The 19590-nt window shown below is 44.9% G+C and overlaps 1 protein-coding gene across 1 annotated transcript; it reads left to right on the forward strand.

The window, feature by feature from the left end:
* Nucleotides 1–15717: 15717 nt before the first annotated feature.
* Nucleotides 15718–19134, forward strand: LOC148936388 (uncharacterized). Its single transcript, XM_089078339.1, has one exon. It carries the CDS (start codon nt 17144–17146, stop codon nt 19100–19102), a length of 1959 nt encoding a protein of 652 aa, XP_088934465.1. The 5' UTR covers nt 15718–17143; the 3' UTR covers nt 19103–19134.
* The last annotated feature ends 456 nt before the right edge of the window (nt 19135–19590 follow it).

A 19590-nucleotide genomic window follows, 5' to 3' on the forward strand; every position in this document is an offset into this window, starting at 1 on the left:
GCGTAGGAGGATGTGGACCACTGTTTAATGCCGAGAGCTTATAAGAGACGGGTAATGGACGCGGAATGAAATTGTGCCCCGTTATCTGAAAGGACTTCGTCGGGGCACCCGTGTCGATAAATTATATTTTCGGCTAGACTTCGTGCGATTGCTTCGCCGGTGGCTTTTCGCAGCGGGTACATCTCTAACCATTTTGAAAACCGATCTTGCATGTTTAACAGTCAGGTGTATCCGCAATTCGAGCGTGGTAGTAGTCCTACCAAATCCATAGTAACTTGCTGCCATGATCAATTTACCGCGGTGACATGCATCGTTCCCAACGGCTTATTTCGTTCTTTTTTGTAAGCTAGACAGCTCTCTCAATTCCGGACGAAATGCGCGATGTCGCGAAATATTCCGGGCCGGTAGAATTCCCGTGCAATCATCTTTGCGATTCCGAGATGTCCGGCGATTGGTTCTTCGGGCACGCGTTTCATTACCTCGGCGCGTTCATGAGAGGGTACGCATTGCTTCCATTGTTTCTGGGGCGCGGTTTCATGGAAGTCGTAAAGCACGTGGTAGAACAGTCATTTTTGCCGAACGCAATAATCCAGTTCGTGCGGATTGACGCGAATTCTTTTTAGTATATGGTCATACCAGGAGCACTGCGACTTGCTGACAGCGGATATCTGTTTGCCAAGAAAGTGCGTCCGCCACACGATTAAGAGTCCCCTTTCGATATCGGACATTGAACTGATATTGTTGTAATTCATCCAACGTTCCAGTCTTCCCGACAGTGATTCTAGGCTTTGTAGCCATTTCAGAGATTGGTGGTTCGTTATCACCGTGAATTGATATCCTTCGAGGTATCCCCTCATCTTATTAATTCCCCAAACGACCGTGAGACACTCCAATTCCGTGACGCTGTAATTACGCTCAGCGGGATTCAACGTGCAGTTGACGTAGGCGATCACACGCTCCCCTTCCGAAAAAAATTGAGTGAGCACTGCGCCCAACCCGGTCGCGCTGGTAGAAAAAATTGTTGGAAAAAATCCGAGCAAGCTAATACTTGTGCGGTCGTTAATTGGTTTTTTAACATTTCGAAGGCTTGTTTCTGTGATTCCCCCCCCAGGTCCAGCGAGCGTTTTTTTGTCAGCGCGGTAAGCGGAGCGGCGACCGTCGTGAAATCCCTGATACTATGAGGCAATTCCCACGAATTGTCGGATTTGTTTGACGATCGTTGAGATTGGCCAATTTCGGATGGCATTTGTCTTTTCGGGATCCGTTCGGACGTCCTCTCGACCCACAATGTGGTCGAGATACTTTAATTCTTTCACGCAGAATCGGCATTTTTCCGGATTAATCCGCAAGCAAGCAGTGCGTAATCATCGGAAAACCTCGGCGAAGTATTCGAGATGCTCGGAAAACGTACGATTTGCCACGATGATATCATCTAGGTAAGCGAACGAGTAGGGTTCTAATTCTGGGCCGATCACGCGGTCCAACAGTCGCTGGAAAGCCGATGCCGCGTGTAACCCGAATGAGATCACTCTAAATTGCATTAATCCCCGACCCGGCACGGTGAATGCTGTTAGCGATCGACTCTCTGGAGTTAGGGGTATCAACTAGTAGCCGTAAATCTAAGATAGACAAAAATTGTTCCTCGCGTAATTTGTCCAAGATGGCGGTGATTTGCGGAAAAAGATACGCGTTTCGTTCAGTAACCTTGTTTAGGCGTCGGAAGTCTATGCAAAATCTCAGTTTGCTGTCGCGTTTTCGGACAATTACTACCGGCGAATTCCACGTGCTTTCGGATGGCTCGATCACCCCCTCGCGTCCACCTCATCGTCGATCACACGCTGCATCGCCGGATTACGAGGCCGGTACCTTTGTTTAATTGGAAGCGTACCCTTTTTCAAGCGGATATTGTGTTGTAGAAGTTCGATCGGATCCCGAATCCTTTCAGCACTTATGCATTTCGTTTTTTAAAAAATCATGGAGCTTGGCGCTCTCTGTTTTGCTTTGTTTTCTGGCGACGGAGACGCGGACCGGCGCGATATCCTTCCCCTCGTCGGACTGCGGTGGCACAAGTCTTATATTCGTCTTTCTCCACAGGTCTACCTCGATGAGCATTTCGCTCTCTAATTCAGGCAAGATATGAAAGAAATGCCAGGTCGTTTATTCTTCCATTCGCACCGGAAGATCAACCGCGCACGATATTTCCACGGGTGTGCCATCCGCGAGTTTGGCTTGGCTCGAGATATCATCGGGTATGAAACGGAGCTCCTGCATGCGGTGCGCAGTCTCCCGGTTGATAAACAAGATTTCGGACCTGGTATCTATCAGTGCGACTATTGGCTGGTTGCAGATGTTAATTTGAATGTGCGGTCGCGGTGTGAACGTTACTTGCGAGGCCGGGGTCCTGTTCGCGTTCGTCCCGGCCCTGGTGGTTTTTCCCGCCGGTGGATGACATTCCCGGGTAAATACTCCGTCACGTCCGCATTGCGAGCAGAATTTACGCGGGGGGCGTTGACAGTTGAAACGCGTATGTCCGCGTTGTTTGCAGCGCGGTTGCAGCAGTGTTCTGCTCGGTTATATACGGCGGCCGTAATCAGTTTCATGGGCGGAGGGAAATCATGTTTCGCGGTGCCGCTTTTCTTCAAAATCCACTGCTAGGTCTTGGAGCATCTCGAGATCGGCGGCGTCTTGGCGGCGGATATACATTTTGTATTCCGGATGCATGTTCTCGTATATTTGTTCCACCTGTGTGCCGACGAAAACCCCCCGGCGCGACGCATCATAGTCTCTACTTTGCTGGCATATTTGTGAAATTTTTCATCCGTTTTTTGTACGCGGGCGGCGATATCTTTCAATAGCAGATTGCGGTAACGACGTGGACAATACTGCGTTCGGAATACATCGCAAAACTATTCCCACGTACTCCACTTATGTCGGCGATTTCGGTATCATGAGAGCGATTTCCCTCGTAATTTCGATAGACTGAGCATGAGGTGATGGCCGTCGTAGCCGTATGCGAGGCTTAATTCCTCAAGCCGCTCCAGGAAAGCCCACGGATCTTTGCCATCGAAGTGGTAGCCCCACTTTCTAATTTGATTGATTATTTTTGCGGTGGCTTGTCCTGAATCGTTCTCAGTCATTTTAATTACAGTCGCGAGTTAGATCGAAAGACTTAGCCATGTTGGCCGCGTTTTCCGCCTTTACAAGCTCTCGTAATCGCTGATACAAATTTTCCACTGTCCCCTCTGTGTCGGCGTGACGGCGCGCGAGTTTAATTTCAAGTTTTTCTTTCTTAAGACGGTGTACCCAGTCAGTAGTCGGCATCTCTTCAATATTTTATTTCTCTGTCTCAGGTCCTTGTTCGGGCGCCATAAAATAATCGACATTCTTCGCGGTCTCTGGATCGACGTGTTTCGCGGGATAGCGTCGATCGAATTTGGGGATCAGGATTACAGGAGAGAAATAAAATATAGAAGTGTTTTTAATATTTACACGTATGTATATTTGAAACAATCTGAAACTTATTTATAGTTACTGACTGGTGAACTTTGTTTTTTATTTATTAGGTGTACAAAAAAATTCTGAGCTTTTTTTTATAAAATTCAATCTTTATTCAAAAATAAACAAAAACATATTAATCAGCGAAATATTCCCCGTTTGCATCAACGATCTTTTGCTATCTTTCGGGTAGCTTACGAATTCCTTGACGATAGAAGCTCGCTGGCTTCGAAGCGATAAAGTCATCAATGCATTTTCGTATCTCTTCAAATCTCACGAAATGTGTATCAGCCAAATGATGCTGCAGCGACCGGAATAGGTAGTAATCGGAAGGCGCCATGTTTAGGCTATACGCCGCGTGCGGGAGAAGTTCCCAGCCTAACGCAAAGATATGGTCCTGAGTCGCTTTCGCAACATGTGGTCGAGCATTGTGTTACGTCCAGCCCGAGGTAAATATTTTTGTTTGAAAATGGATGGGGCTAGAAAGGACGCTCCAAATACCCTCTCGTAGGTGGCCGCGCTAAGGCGTCCCTACGACGGACACACTGTGCAGGTCCACGAGTGCGAGTCAACGTCTTGAAAAAGACGCTATGATTTCGACTGCGTGACGTGCGTCCGTCGGTTCATAATTTAGGCAAGAGAATTTAATCTCTTTTGCCAGGGACAGGACCATGTGCGAATCTTGAGGTAACGGGGAATGAAAGAGAGAGAAATAACTAAAACGATAAATAATTTAAATTTTACATATAATTAATAATTTTAAAAGCGATTACAAGTTTAGCTAACTACAAGATCGTGTCATTATTTCTTGCGTTGAAATACATTTACTGAAGGTATATTTACATTTGATAAAATAATAAAAAGAGGGTGTTATGTACGGAAATTCATGTAATATAAATGTTCTAAAAATTGATGGATGTATTATTTAATTTCTGTGTACAAATTCTATTATATTTGTATGTTTGTCTATATTCTAATTATTCTTATCTTACACAGTTTAGTATTTTTAATCTGTATTTGATAATTTTATCTTACGTTGTTAATCTATTTAAATTTGTATTTTGTTATCTGTGTGTGGTTGTTTCGGAGAGGAAATCGGATTTCCGGTGAGGTCTAGGGGAGGAGGGGAAGCAGTCCGGAGTTCACAGAACTCGTCCAAGGATTTCTGGGTGCGGAAATCTGGATATATCTGGAGATTAGTGTCATGGCGCTCTGGAAAGAGTGCGCTGAAATCTGGGGGTGATCCAGATTTGGATGGATCCAGATTCGGATGGTCTGATTGGGGAATACGACGAAGAAGATATGCACAAATAATAGGATCTCCTGCTGGAACAACTCGTGGTTTCTTCGGCATGTGTCAAAACCTCGGATGTCCCAGGCGAGGGATAGTTCCCTGATTGACGAGCTCGCTTGTTGCGACGATAACGGAGTCTCTTCAGGGCTCGCCTCCGTCTCTGAGCATCGGAAAGAGAGGATGATGCAGATTTCACTAAAAAAAATGGATTTGGAATATGAAGGAAATGTCATTGGTCGTAAACCTTAAGGCTATCTCTGAAATATTTCAGGAAAACCGAGAGATCCGACGGAGGAGAGAAATTAAGAAGGGAAAGAGAAAATTGTAAGAGAGGAGAAAAAAAAGAATAGATTTCCCGAATTATTCGGTGGCCATGAACCTGCTGAGTGTTTCACAACGCATAGGGAGTCAATGAGATTCGACGGCCGAAGCAAACAGAGAAGAAGCAGACTTTGCTGAATTACTCGGTAGCCACGAACCTGCTGAGTGCTCCGCAACGCATAGGGAGCCCGAGAGGTTCGATGGCTGAAGCCAATAGAGAAGAAGCAGATTTTGCCGAATTATTCGGCGGCTATGAACCTGCTAAGTGCTCCGTAACGCATAGGGAGCCCGAAAGGTCCGACGGCCCAAACAAAGAAAGACTTATCATTACTTATCGCTGTTTTGTCTCTAATGCTCTCTTTGTTCGGTTTATCTGCCGCTTGAGCGTTATACAGTGACTCATCAGTATCGTCACTGGATATGGATTTTGCCTTTTCTCTAAGTTTTAATGGCAGTGTTTGGATTATTGGGTTTCTGGAAAGGGCATCTGCATTTACGTTGTTTTTTCCGGCTTTGTATATTACCTCGCATTCGTACTCCGCTAATTTAAGTCGCCATCGTGCCAATCTAGAGGTTGGATCTTTTACTGAGTTTAACCATGTTAGAGGCTTATGGTCAGTTACCAAGGTAAATTTCCTACCGTATATGTACGGGCGAAAATAATTCACGCTGTATACTATGGCTAGTAACTCCTTTTCGATCGTCGAGTAATTCTGTTCGGCAGTGTTAAGTGTTCGAGATGTGTATGCTATAGGTAAGTCTTTTCCTATTGTTCCCTGACTTAATATGCCTGCTATGGCATAATTAGATGCGTCTGTAGTAATTATGAATGGTCGCGTAAAGTCTGGGTATTGGAGCAATGGTTCCGTACATAATGTGGTTTTTAATGAAGTAAAAGCTTGCTTGTTGTTCCTTTTCCCATATAAAATTGCTCTCTTTTTTCAGAAATGCCGTCAGCGGCCTCGCGATTTCAGAGAAATCGGGTATAAATTTTCGGTAATATCCGGCTAAGCCGAGAAATTGCTTGATATTTTTCTGGTTCTTTGGAGCTGGGAAGGCTTGCACAGCTTTTACCTTTTCAGGGTCTGGCTGAACACCTCGTTCGCCTATCACATGACCCAAGTATGTGACTTCCTTACGCTGGAATTCGCACTTGTCAGGCTGTAGTTTAAGATTAGCATTCCTGAGACGTGTTGCTAGCTTAGTAAATTTATCGTTATGCTCCTTTAATAAGCTCGCATAGATTACAATATCATCTAGGTAGACGAATAATTCGTTACCTTGTAGGCCAGTCAATACCTGATCCATGAGCCGTTGGAATGTAGCGGGCGCGTTCTTTAGCCCAAAAGGCATGCGTTTGAATTGGTAGTGCCCAAATGGCGTAGAGAAGGCAGTTTTATGTGCATCAGGCTCATGCATCGGTATCTGGTGGAATCCTGACGCTAAGTCGAGGATGCTAAAGTACTTTGCGCTGCCTAACTGGTCTAGTATTTCTGTAATGTTGGGTAGTGGATACGCATCACCTATCGTTTTTTCATTAAGAGAACGATAGTCAATTACCATACGCCATCGCTTGTTCCCTTTGGAATCTCGCTTTTTAGGTACAATCCATAAGGGAGAATTGTACGGGGATTTTGAAGGTTCTATTACTTCGTTTTCTATTAGCTCATTGACTTGTCGCGTGATCTCTTCCTTATGAATTGGCGGAAAGCGGTATTGCTTTGTGTTGACGGGTTTCTCATCCCGCGTGATTATTTTGTGCGCACTCGCATTGGTGTATTTTAGTTTATCGCCCGGAAGATGGAATAGATCGCTATTCTTTTGTAACAAGTCTCCAACATGGTGTTGTTCCTCTTTATTTAAATGATCCAGGCGTAGCAGTTCACGAATTCGAGTTATTCTTTCCTGGGCGTTCGTTTGTGACACTAAGTTCACTGATGAAGCGTTGGGAACAAGTGGAAGGGGACTGTGGTTGTGGCAGGATTTATTTTCAATAATTTCGACTTCCTGCATTTGGATGGTCGGTATTACTACTTCCCGATCTATTTCTCCGGCATTAATTATTTGCAACTACGCTTTTCCGTCGCGGTTTTCAACGAGGGCTTCGCCCGCATATATATCCTTATGAATCTTTAATCGCGGTATATATCCTGTTTTGATATCGGAATTTTTGATGTTGATATAGAAGGTAGTTCGCGATCTAGCGGGAACGACGATTGAGTCGTGTTGAGCGAACGGAATTTCTATTCCTTGCCACAATAGAAGCTTCCTAGGAAAGTCTATTGTCGCATTGTCGCAGAGGAAGTCCGATCCTAAAATTCCTTCCTGCACGATTGGGAAGTTATTAGGCACAGCGTGCATTTTGATTTTATATCCGAGAAAATCTAGTTGCATAGACCCTAGGGTCGCGATCTTTCCCTGTGTTATTCCACTGAGATATAAAATGTCGTCCTTAGACATTGAAGTATAAGGAAGAATATTTCTTTCCTTTATTAGGTTTGGAACTGCACCCGTGTCAATAAATTTTACGTCCGGCATTAAGCCTTTTATCGTTAACGTGACAGTAGGTGCCTGATTAAACTCTCTTGGATTTAAGGTTGCGATGCTGTATTGCTCGTGCTCGGTTGATTCGTTTCTTCTGCATTTGTTATCGTGTTTACTGGACGCGTGGCGTACTGGGGATCCGCCCGTGTCGCGTCCGTTTTTCGGAGCGGATCTTTCGCGTTTCCCGAACGGATTATTGGTTTATTGTAATATTCTCTTTTCCTACATTCTTCTATTTCGTGCCCGCGCGCTTTACAATAGCGATACCATTTTAATGCTGCTTCATAATTATTTCCTTTTGTCTGCGCGATAGTTTTATCGGGTATTTTCTCACGCGGTTCGTTTGTATTATGGCTTTGTGGTATTTTTTGATTATCTACGCGGCTGCGTTCATCGCGATATCTAATCTCATATTTATTTCGTGGCGGCTCGTGGTATCTGTTTACGTCTTGCGGCGACTGAAAGGGGACCCGAGTCGGTTCGCGATAATTATTTTGATAGTGGGTGTCTCGAATAGATATCGGCTGATACTTCTTGGGTGACATTTGTTGTGGCGGCGGTGTCGATTGTGCCATACAATATCGCGTGGCGTGACGCGACGTAGGGTATCTTTCTGCATTCCTTTCGGGTCTAATCTCCAGCCATTGTTTTTCTAGCTCCTCTCTTTTGGCTATCAATTTCGCGGCGGTGAATGCTTCGAAGGGATTAAGATAGTGCTCAGGTTTCAACTGGAGGCGATAAACAGTCGGCAGCCCGTTGCAAAAGCATTCCGCCGTTAGAGTATCTATTTCGTTCGTTATTTCCCTATCTAATCTCCCTCGCGCTCTTCTTTCGCCGTCTATTACTGCGGATCTGAGTTCCTTTACTCGATCTATGTAATCCAGAATATGTTCTCGCGCCTTTATGTGGATCGCAGTTAATTCTCCTCGATATTGAGCGACGCTTTTTATGGAGCCGAATGCGTTCACTAATAAGTCGGTTAGCTGCGTTACCGACTCGCATGGTTCGTCTGCTACTGCAGAGTGAGCTCTGCCTCTTAATTTTGCAATTAACAGTCGTGTAAGAGGCCGTTCGTAGTTTGGCGGTAATATGTCTCGCGCTTGTCTACAAGCGTTTATAAATTTATTCAGTGGTATGTTATAACCGTCGTAATATGGGACAAACTCGGTCGCTTCGCGATATGAGATTCTTGGTGCTGGTGGTAAATCTGACGCGGCCTCACTCACATCGGGATATGAGATTCGCGGATTAAGGAAAGGTTGTCCTGATGGGACTTCTGATAATTGTTCGTTACGATGGTCGGTAACGTTTCGCAATTCTGCTACTTCGTTACGCAATGTCGCGATCATTTCAACTATGTCACGCATTATTTCTCGTTCCTTGCGAAAAGCGTTCATTTCTGCTTTTAAATCGTTTCTATCATCCGTTTCGGAGCGCTCTGCGGATGCAATGCATCCATGTTCGACGTCCTCCTCAACGGGAGATCGCTTATTCGATCGTATATTCATCGCGACGGGCGTTCTCTGCATGAGGGTTTTTAGGTTTAGAGATTTTAAAAGAGGATTTTACGCGAAGAGTTTTTCTTTGCAGGCTTAACAATTTCCCAACAAGCGGGAACTCAACGTCTGTAAGGTCTCCGGGCGGTTTTCCCGCCAATCAGAGCCTTGTGGATTATTTAAAGTTTTAATGATTTAAACTCTTACAATTTGTAGGAGTAACATGCGTAATCGGTTTTCGGAGAGCCCGAGTATTTATTATTTTTCATGCAATTAATGGACATGCAAGAATATAAGCGTTACGTCAAAACTCGAATTTAGAAGGGAAATTCATTCATACGGTGGTTTTTACGCTATCCCACCGCTGTCACCAGTTTTGTTACGTCACGAATGACACAACGTCGTTTTGTCCGAGCGAAATTTGACTTGATTTTATCGAATCGTATTCGCACCGGGCTGTATGGGGGAAATTCCAAAAATTTTATTTTGGTAATGGTAAGGAACCTCGAGCGGCAAAGGTTCTAGATCAAAAATTTGTAGTGATTTAAATTTAGATGACGGAATGTCGAGCGGCAAAGATTCTGTTTGATTGAGAGACCTTAATCGTCTCGTTGGGTATTTCGCCTATGTAAGTTATGTAGGAAGAAACTAAGTCTTCTTGAGAAAATAATTTCGTGCGTCCCGATACTGTTGTCAACGTCTATGATAGTCGGATCTGGCAACGACTCGAATGTTTGATCTTGTTCTCGTAAATGGTTTAGAAAAGCAACGAAGGCGTCGATGCATGCGTCGCAATTATTTATTTCACGACAAATGGACAACTCGTTCGGGCAGTGCTCGCACTTTCGCGACACCGGACTATTTCCGATATGAATAAAATGTCTTAATACTAATCGAAATTGTTGTTCGGGGTGAATTCGTTCACAGTCTAGCTTGCACTGATGGCACAAAAGTCCCGCGTCGTTGTAATCACTGGCGATACCGAACAACCCATAACCGAATTCAGTAACGCAATGGCAAAGACTTATGCGACGCGTGTATATTGCAGCAGGGGAAGTTTTCGGTTTTCGCGGTCTCTCGAGTTGTCCCTTGCACATTGGCGGTCCTCTAAATTCGAGTACATGCAGCAATAAAAATCTGTCCTACCTTTAATAATAGTTGTAGAGGATTTTACTCCTAATTTCCATATATCTTTCCTTCCGTGGATCCGTGGCGAGCATCCGTAGCGGCGGCAATCTCGGGGTACGGAAGGTGATGGGGGTGTCACGTCTGTCGCGTCAGAATAAACGAATAAATTAATAATTTTATGCCCTATGGTAAAAATGTTACTCCTTTCAAATTTATAGAGATAATTTTTGTATAGCACGGAACAAGGAATAGACGTGATACGTCCCTAGGCCACCGCGAGCCCCACCAGGGCAACTCTCTGGCCTCCCACGCGAGCGCCGCACTCCCACCGCCAGCGCTTCCCACATTGGGCGCGCACCCCACCATAGCGTCGCCGCAGTTTCGAGCCGCCGAATCGAAGCACATCAGTGCACGGCCGACTGCGTTCAGTTCATCCCGCGAATACGACTGGAGAGGACCTCCAGTCCGTGAACTCCCTCTTCCAATTCAATTTCTAGTGTTAAGAGAAATCAATTCCAATTCTAGTAGTAGGAAATAACTTCAAACTAATTCCAATTCTAGTGCTAAGAGAATAATTTCGAATCAATTCCAATTCTAAGTGTTAACTCAAATCAATTCCAATTCTAGTGTTAAGAAATAAATTCGAATCAATTCCAATTTTATTAACATCATTGAATTTAAACTTAACTGTAAAAGCGTTTACAATTTAATCAATCTCTGTATTAATCTTGTATCTGAATATTCTACAATATATATATATAAGTGAAAAGTGATCAGTGTTAAATAATTAATAAATCCTAACCCTTCCACCCCTCCTAGCGAAACGTACAATCGACAGAGTTCGCGAGGTAGAGTGACCACGCGAAATTCAATCAAACGCAAGCGTCCAGGGAGGCCGTGCTTGGTCTCTTGGTTAGCAGGTTGTGCGTCCACCCGCACTACCCCCAAGAGAGGTATCGCTTCTCACGCACTTTTAAATCGTCAAATTACGAAATATCTGATAACCTGTCTCGCCTCTTGGCTAGCAAGTTGTGCGTCCACCCGCACTACTCTCCACAGAGGGTTACAGATTGTCATCGCGTTAGAAAGTTCAATTTAATACTCGTAACTTGTAAGGGAAGTAGTATTTTCCCTTCATGGTCACTCCCGATGCCTAAGAATCGTAAAAACCGTGCCGGACGTCAGCGTGCAATTCGCCGCGCCTTATACGAAATTAAATCCGCGCTCACCGGTGATTTGAGTGAACTGCTCGGATGTGAAGAAACCTACCAGCCGGAATACGAAGCGTATTTCGAGAACAGCCTGTGGGCTCCAAGTCCTCCGAATCCAGCAACGCCGCATCCTAGTGTGCATCCCGACATATTATTAATGCAACGGACACCTGTCAAGGCCGCGAAAAATATCGATATGAATACGCGACAAGGCCCAAGGAAACCTCTTTCGGAAGAGGAGCTGGAGCGTGTTCGCGTTGCGCAGGAAGAAACCAGCGCTAAATTACAAACCGATTCGGAGATTCTGGCTCGCGAACGAGCGGAATGCCAAGCAGAACTCCGAGCATTGCGTAAAGAGAGATGCGAAGCCGAAAACAGTAACACAATGCTCCGCGAAATGATGGAAGCCCTTACTATTTTACGGGGCGATTTCAATTCATTGCGACGAGAAGTAGATACACGTCGTGAACCTGCAGAATGCCCGTCGGGGCAACGCTTTTCACCCGTATTAACGAGCGAGCTGAATGATTCGATATCTGAGCTGCCGCCTGCTCCTAAAATTACATACCGAGAGGCGACCGAATTCGTGCCATATTTTGATGGATATAACATTCCCCTCTCTAAATTCTTGAGTGCATGCCGTCAAGCTCGTGATATACTCCCTGCTAATTACGAAAAATCGCTGACGCGTCTTTTGATAGCAAAACTTCGCGGCCGAGCGCATTCGGCAGTAGCAGACGAGCCGTGCGATTCGGTAACGCAATTATCCGATCTTTTGGTAGGAGCGTTTGGGTCATTTAAAACAGTCGCGCAGTACAGGGGAGAATTAACCGCGATCCACCTGGGAGCTCGTGAACATATTCTTGATTATATAGATCGCGTCAAAGAATTACGCGCGGCTATCCGAGACGGGGAACGTCGCGCCAGAGGTTTTCTCGATAATCAGATAACAAGGGAGATCGATGACCTCACCGCTCAGAGTTTTTGTGAGGGACTCCCAACAGTATACAGATTACAGCTTAAACCCGAGCATTACCATTGTCCGTCCGATGCTTTTGCCGCCGCTAAGGCAATCGCCAAGAGGGAAGAGTTGGAAAAACAACGATATGGTAATCGTCCGGACGGAAGGCTTGATAGCCCTCGCTTATCGCCGATAACGCGACAAACATCCGGACACTACACTTCCCGTCTAGAAACACAGCGATATGATAACCGGTCGGACAACAGATTAGACAGCGCTCGCATATCTCCGATACCGCGACAAACATCCGGGCACTATACTTCCCGTACACAACAAGATAGCGCGAGATATCAGGACCCGCCGCGTCGCGGAGAAAACAATTCCAGGAGGGCATATGCGGATACTCCGCCCGTGATATCACAATCTAATACAAATAATTCTTACACTAACCGCGCCGCCCGTCCGACGTATGTCGAAAGGACTGGCTCATTCCAGCGAAGCAATGAGAACTCGCGCGCCGTTGAAAATCAACGACAAACTAAATGGTGCAGATATTGCAAAAATTCGGGACACGAAATCGACGAATGCAGAAAGAGGCAATATTATAACGAGCGCCAGTCGGGAAACGCGAACGATTCGCCTCGCAGACAGGACGCGGCGAGGGCGGATCAGCCGCGAACAACGCGTCCAATAAACTTAATAAATCCGGCGGAAAATATAACAAGCGCGAACGATCAAAAGTCAGAATAGCTACCTTAAACCCTAACGAATTCAGTCATGCGCCAACGGTAAGCGTATCTATAAACGGGTTGTTACCCCGCGTAAGATTTATGGTAGACACCGGGGCCGCCCCCAATTTAATAAAAAAACGTAACGTACGAGACGAGACGGAAGTAATCAAACATGACCTGCTGTTCCTTAGTGGCATAACAGAAGGTACCATCCCCACTCTGGGATCAATCAATACAACATTTCTCGGAAATAAAATTAAATTACACCTTGTGCCGAACGACTTTCCAATAGAACAGGAAGGGATTTTAGGATCCGAATTCCTACGCGATAACGCTACGATAGACTTCTCAAAGAAAGTCGTAACATGGCAAGGTATTCCCTTGCCCTTTTCGCAACGCGAATCGATAGTAATCCCAGCGCGATCCCGCGCCGCTTTCTATGTAAACGTTTTAAATCATGACGTGCAAGTAGGATATGTCCCTCGCATCGCGACAGAATCGGAAGTATATATAGGCGAGGCAGTCGTTACAAATCGCTGTGGCAGAGCCTACCTCCATGCGATTAATACGGGAAATACAGACCGCGAAGTGCCGGTCCCTACAATCGAGTTACAAGCCATCGAGGCATTATCTAATAAACGCGCGGAGGAAGCTAGACCCACCGCGCGGCGCTCCCAAATTAATCCGGTAGAAGTCACGAATTTCAATGATAAAATTGCCAATATCGAGAAACTGCTCCGCTTGGAACATTTAAATGAATTTGAAGCAAGCCATGTCAAAGGCTTAATAAAGAACAATGTAGATCTTTTCCAATTGCCGGGAGACTCTTTAGATCACACAGACGTATGTTCGCACCGCATAGTTACCCGCGATGAGCAACCAATAAACACTAAGCAGTATCGCTATCCGCCTATCCACAAGGAAGAAATTACGCGACAAGTTGATAAACTTTTGACAAATGACGTGATTACACCTTCAAAATCTCCTTACAATTCTCCCTTGTGGATAGTGCCCAAAAAACCAGACTCCAAGGGCAATAAACAATGGAGGATGGTTATTGACTTTAGAGCGTTAAATGAGAAAACTATAGGGGATGCGTACCCCCTGCCTAACATCGAGGAAATACTAGACCAATTAGGCAGTGCTAAATATTTTAGTATATTCGACTTGGCATCCGGTTTCCACCAGATTCCCATGCACGAAGCCGACGCACCGAAAACAGCCTTTTCTACGCCCTATGGGCACTACCATTTCAAACGAATGCCGTTTGGATTAAAAAACGCTCCCGCGACTTTCCAAAGGCTTATGGATCAAGTGCTGACCGGACTCCAAGGAATAGAATTATTTGTTTACCTCGATGATATCGTAATATATGCTAGTTCCCTGAAGGAACACGAAGCGAAATTTAATAAGTTGGCGAATAGACTGCGAGCCGCGAAACTGCGATTGCAGCCAGACAAGTGTGAATTTTTGCGGAAAGAGGTAACATACCTCGGACACGTAATCACAAAAGACGGGGTACGTCCTGACCCCGAGAAAACAAAGGCAGTAGAAAGATTTCCGCGACCAGCCAACGTTAAAAACATTAAACAATTCTTAGGCCTCGCCGGCTATTACAGACGATTTATCCCTGACTTTTCTAAGGTCGCGAAACCGCTCACTCAATTATTGAAAAAAGACACACCTTTCCAATGGCTGGAATCACAGGAACACGCTTTTGATTATTTAAAAACAGCCCTGTGTACCGAACCGTTACTACAATATCCCGATTTCACGCGTCCATTCATTGTCACGACCGATGCTTCCAAAAGCGCTGTAGGAGGCGTACTCAGTCAAGGCGAAATAGGAAAAGATCTACCCATAGCTTATGCATCGCGTATACTGAACACCGCCGAACAAAATTATTCAACTATCGAGAAGGAGCTATTGGCAATAGTATACTGCGTAAATCATTTCCGCCCTTACTTATATGGGCAAAAATTCAAATTAGTTACGGATCATAAACCATTAACCTGGCTTCACTCGGTGAAAGATCCGACCTCACGTTTAATTCGATGGCGTCTTAAATTAGCTGAATACGAATACGAAGTAATCTATAAAGCAGGAAAGATAAATGCCAACGCTGACGCACTCTCCCGTAATCCGATTCTCCCAGTCCGACCGCAGAAACATGCGGCACCGCTCAGCGACGATTCAGACGAATCCCTCTTCAGTAACATAAACAATGATAACGCTCAAGAGTCGAACGGATCACATGCCGACATTCCACAGAGTGATAAAGAGAGCACGGAACTAGATTCAGACAATGACGACCATGACGAGACCGACTCCGACGACGGCTCCGAAAATGAACCGCTTGTAGACAGAGTCAATACCCCTTTTGAACTTAAGAGACGATTTTTAAACGAAACGAACGAACGTTTGTCTTGGAGAAAAGATAATTTAGCGATATTCGTATCTCAAACCGGTGATCCCCTAGACAAAGGAGGAGCATTCGATCTAAAAGAAAGTAACAGATATCCTGCCATGAATGAATTATCGATAGGAAAAGTAAAGGTAACACGCGACAAAAAACGTTACATAATCGCCATGGTAATAGAACAAGGAAAGGGAATCTCCGCGCTAACAGAAATGCAAGCCCTTCGAACTGCAATAGGCTCGTTAGTCGATGCAACTCGAGAATTAGACTTAGCGACATTATCGATTTGTAAAAGTAGCGTAGGCACGATAGAATGGCGAACAATATATAGAATGCTCAGGGATACCTTCTGGGACGAAGGAACGAAAATCACAATTTGTAATAACCTAACCAGTATACCTAATAGCGAAAACCGCGACGAAATAATTAAAGAGTGTCACGCCTCTGCAATGGGCGGACACAAAGGCATAACTAAAACGTACAATCGATTAAAAACGAGATATCAGTGGCCCGGCATGAAACGAGATATACAGAACGTAATAAATAACTGTCAGGAATGCCATATTAAAAAACTAGTCCGAATAAAACCAAGGCAACCAATGATTTTAACGGATACACCCGATAGGGCGTTCGATAAGGTTTCTATGGATATCATGGGACCGTTGTCGACAACCTCCGCCGGAAACTCTTATATTTTAACTATTCAAGATTTGTTGACGAAATATTCAATAGCCGTTCCTTTAAAAAATCCCGCGGCAATCGACGTAGCCGAAGCATTTACGAATGAGTTCATATGTATTCACGGTGCTCCGAAAGCTCTATTGACAGACCAGGGGACACATTTCCTTAATAATCTAATGCGAAATATTGCACGGAAATTCCGGATAAAACATTACAAAACCACAGCGTATCGACCGCAATCGAACGGTTCCATAGAGCGCTCCCATCAAGTTCTATGGGAATACTTAAAGCAATTTGTGAATAAACACAGCGACTGGGACTATCATCTTAGGCTAGCAAGCTTCTCATACAACACCAGCGTACACGAAGGGACATTATTCACTCCCCATGAGTTAGTTTATGGTAGGTTGGCAAGGACCCCTACTAGCGAACCGGTGCCAGACGACGACGAAAACGAAAGTTATACGCGTTACCTAACGGAGCTATATAATAGAATTTCCGAGGCTCAGGCAATGGCCAGACGTAATTTGATAAACGCTAAAATAAAATCTAAGAAATATTACGACAAGCGAACGGTGCAGAGAAACTTTTGTATAGGCGACCAAGTATATTTACTTAGCGAACCTAGGAAGAATAAACTGTCCGACCAGTATTCTGGCCCGCATAAAATCTTAGAGATTTTCAAAAATAATAATGTAAAAATTGCGTTGAAATCAGGAAAAACGCGCGTTGTACACGTAGATAAGTTAAAGCGACCGGGGAATCGGAGCCCCACCACAACTGACTCCCCACCAGATGGCACTTCGAGGAGTAAGGAGTGTGCTGCTGCAGTCAGTTACCGACGGACCCCAGACAAGTCAACATGTCGATAATCGTTACCATCGCCTGCATCTTCTTACCAGCAACAGTCCACTGCCTCACAGGATATGACTGCGGTGGAACGGGACTCAACATTACCACTCTCTCCCTCCTTGACGTAGGAGACTGCGACGTGGAAGATATTGAACCAGTCAAAACATCTGTCCATATACAACTACTCCAGACGGCCGAATACGAGACAATCTCTGCATACCAGTGCAAGGTTAAGATCGACCGAACAATATATTACTGCGGAATGCACTCACATGTCTCAATAGTAACCGAGGGTCGAAAACAATATGTGAAGGAAATCGGAGCATACAACTGCCAAAAGATACACGAAACCGGATCCTTGGCCATTGGCACCGCTTTCGTTGACCGGCTAATAAATAATGCCACTAACCATCGCAGCGTAACACTGGCAGGACAAGCTTTTACTGATGGTCGCTGCGCAGGCACACAATATACGGACGGCTACGGAACCTGGGAGAACGTCGTGGTGCAAGCAGCCGTTGAAATAACTCTGCGCACGTTCACGATGCCTTTTAAAAGATCGATAGGTAAAGTGAATCTGCCTTCGGGAACCCAGTGTCCATCAGCGCAAGGAGGCTGCAATGACTGGGACGGCACGGAGACATTTTGGAGTCTTCCCTACACAGACGGTTGCCATTTCAACAAGTATGATATTCTATACGAAGGTACAGCAACAAAATTATCACCCAAGAAATACGAGCAAGCACCCGAAGTATATACAGTGACCACGAAGGATACTACCTTCGCATTAGCTAAAACTACAGAGACAAATCTTTGCGGATACAAGCTATACCACACGGAACATCCCAAACTACTCATTTTCGAGACGCAGCCTGGAAGATCCTTCCAATCTAAAACTAAAACCTCTGTAGACAATCTGGATATCTTCTCATATGTTAACTCTAAGTTTGTATACGTAGAGAAACATATTAAAACACAACTAACACGATTATACAAGGATATAATGGAGCAAAAATGTGCCCTGGAGAAACAAATCCTGCAAAACGCCCTCTCACTATCCAGCATCGCTCCAGACGAAATGGCATTCAGAATCATGAAAACACCGGGTTATACTGCAGTCACCGCCGGTGAGGTTATCCACATAATAAAGTGCATACCGGTGGAATGTAAATTACGACGCACCGACAATTGTTATAACGAACTCCCAGTGACTTATCGAAATCACTCACTATACCTGCAACCAAGATCGCGCATCCTCTCAAAGACGGGCACACCCAAAGACTGCAACGAGTTGCTACCCAATCTCTATAAGATTGATACCACCTGGTACAGATTGACAGGTAGTATAACGGAATCGCTACCCCCACCAACCATACAACCACTCACCAAACCTTCGTGGAAGTATGTGAGCCCTGATGCATTGGCCACCAGCGGGATCTACACATCTGAAGACTTGGATCGACTCAGAGACCATATTATGTTTCCTGTAGAGAAACCTTCAATGCTTAATACAATTGCGCGTGGCGCAATGGGCCGAGAAATACCCAAGGGAACTATAGCAATGCTCAACCTCTTGGACGAAGCCTCATTAGACCATATCGCAGAAAACGCAGGTAGAAAACTCTGGGATGGTTTTATCACATTTGGATCGGCGAGTGCTGGTGTCTTGGCACTATTCATAATCGGCAGAACTATTAAACTGTTAGTGGACACGATAATCCATGGCTATGCTCTACACTCGATCTATGGCTGGAGTATCCATTTAATCGGAGCTATCTGGTCGTCAGTAACTCACCTCCTGCTATTCCTGGGAAAATCCAGCAAAACTAAGATAACGAACGAAGAAGAAGGACGGCAAGAAGAAGCATCAGCGCCATCCCCTCAAGAAAAGGATAGTGAAGTGAAAACAGTGCCGGAACAATCGTACGCAGAGTTGCGAAAATATCTCCATGAAAACGAACGAATGTAAGAAACACTAAATTAAGCGTTGTTATAAAATAATGTAAAAAAAAAAAAAAAAAAAAAAAATTGTATCTCCTAAAACCTTTAGGTAATATCTTAGCTGATATTTGATGATTTATTATATCTTTTATATCTTTATATCTTTTGTACTTAGGATTACGATGAGAAATGTCGGTCGGAGTGCCTCCATTTCTATTATAAGGAGGGGGGGTGTCACGTCTGTCGCGTCAGAATAAACGAATAAATTAATAATTTTATGCCCTATGGTAAAAATGTTACTCCTTTCAAATTTATAGAGATAATTTTTGTATAGCACGGAACAAGGAATAGACGTGATACGTCCCTAGGCCACCGCGAGCCCCACCAGGGCAACTCTCTGGCCTCCCACGCGAGCGCCGCACTCCCACCGCCAGCGCTTCCCACATTGGGCGCGCACCCCACCATAGCGTCGCCGCAGTTTCGAGCCGCCGAATCGAAGCACATCAGTGCACGGCC

This window comes from Pogonomyrmex barbatus, unplaced genomic scaffold (assembly GCF_055798465.1).
Source record: "Pogonomyrmex barbatus isolate J1 unplaced genomic scaffold, ASM5579846v1 scaffold22, whole genome shotgun sequence".
In the NCBI taxonomy this organism is placed as follows: Eukaryota; Metazoa; Arthropoda; class Insecta; order Hymenoptera; family Formicidae; genus Pogonomyrmex; species Pogonomyrmex barbatus.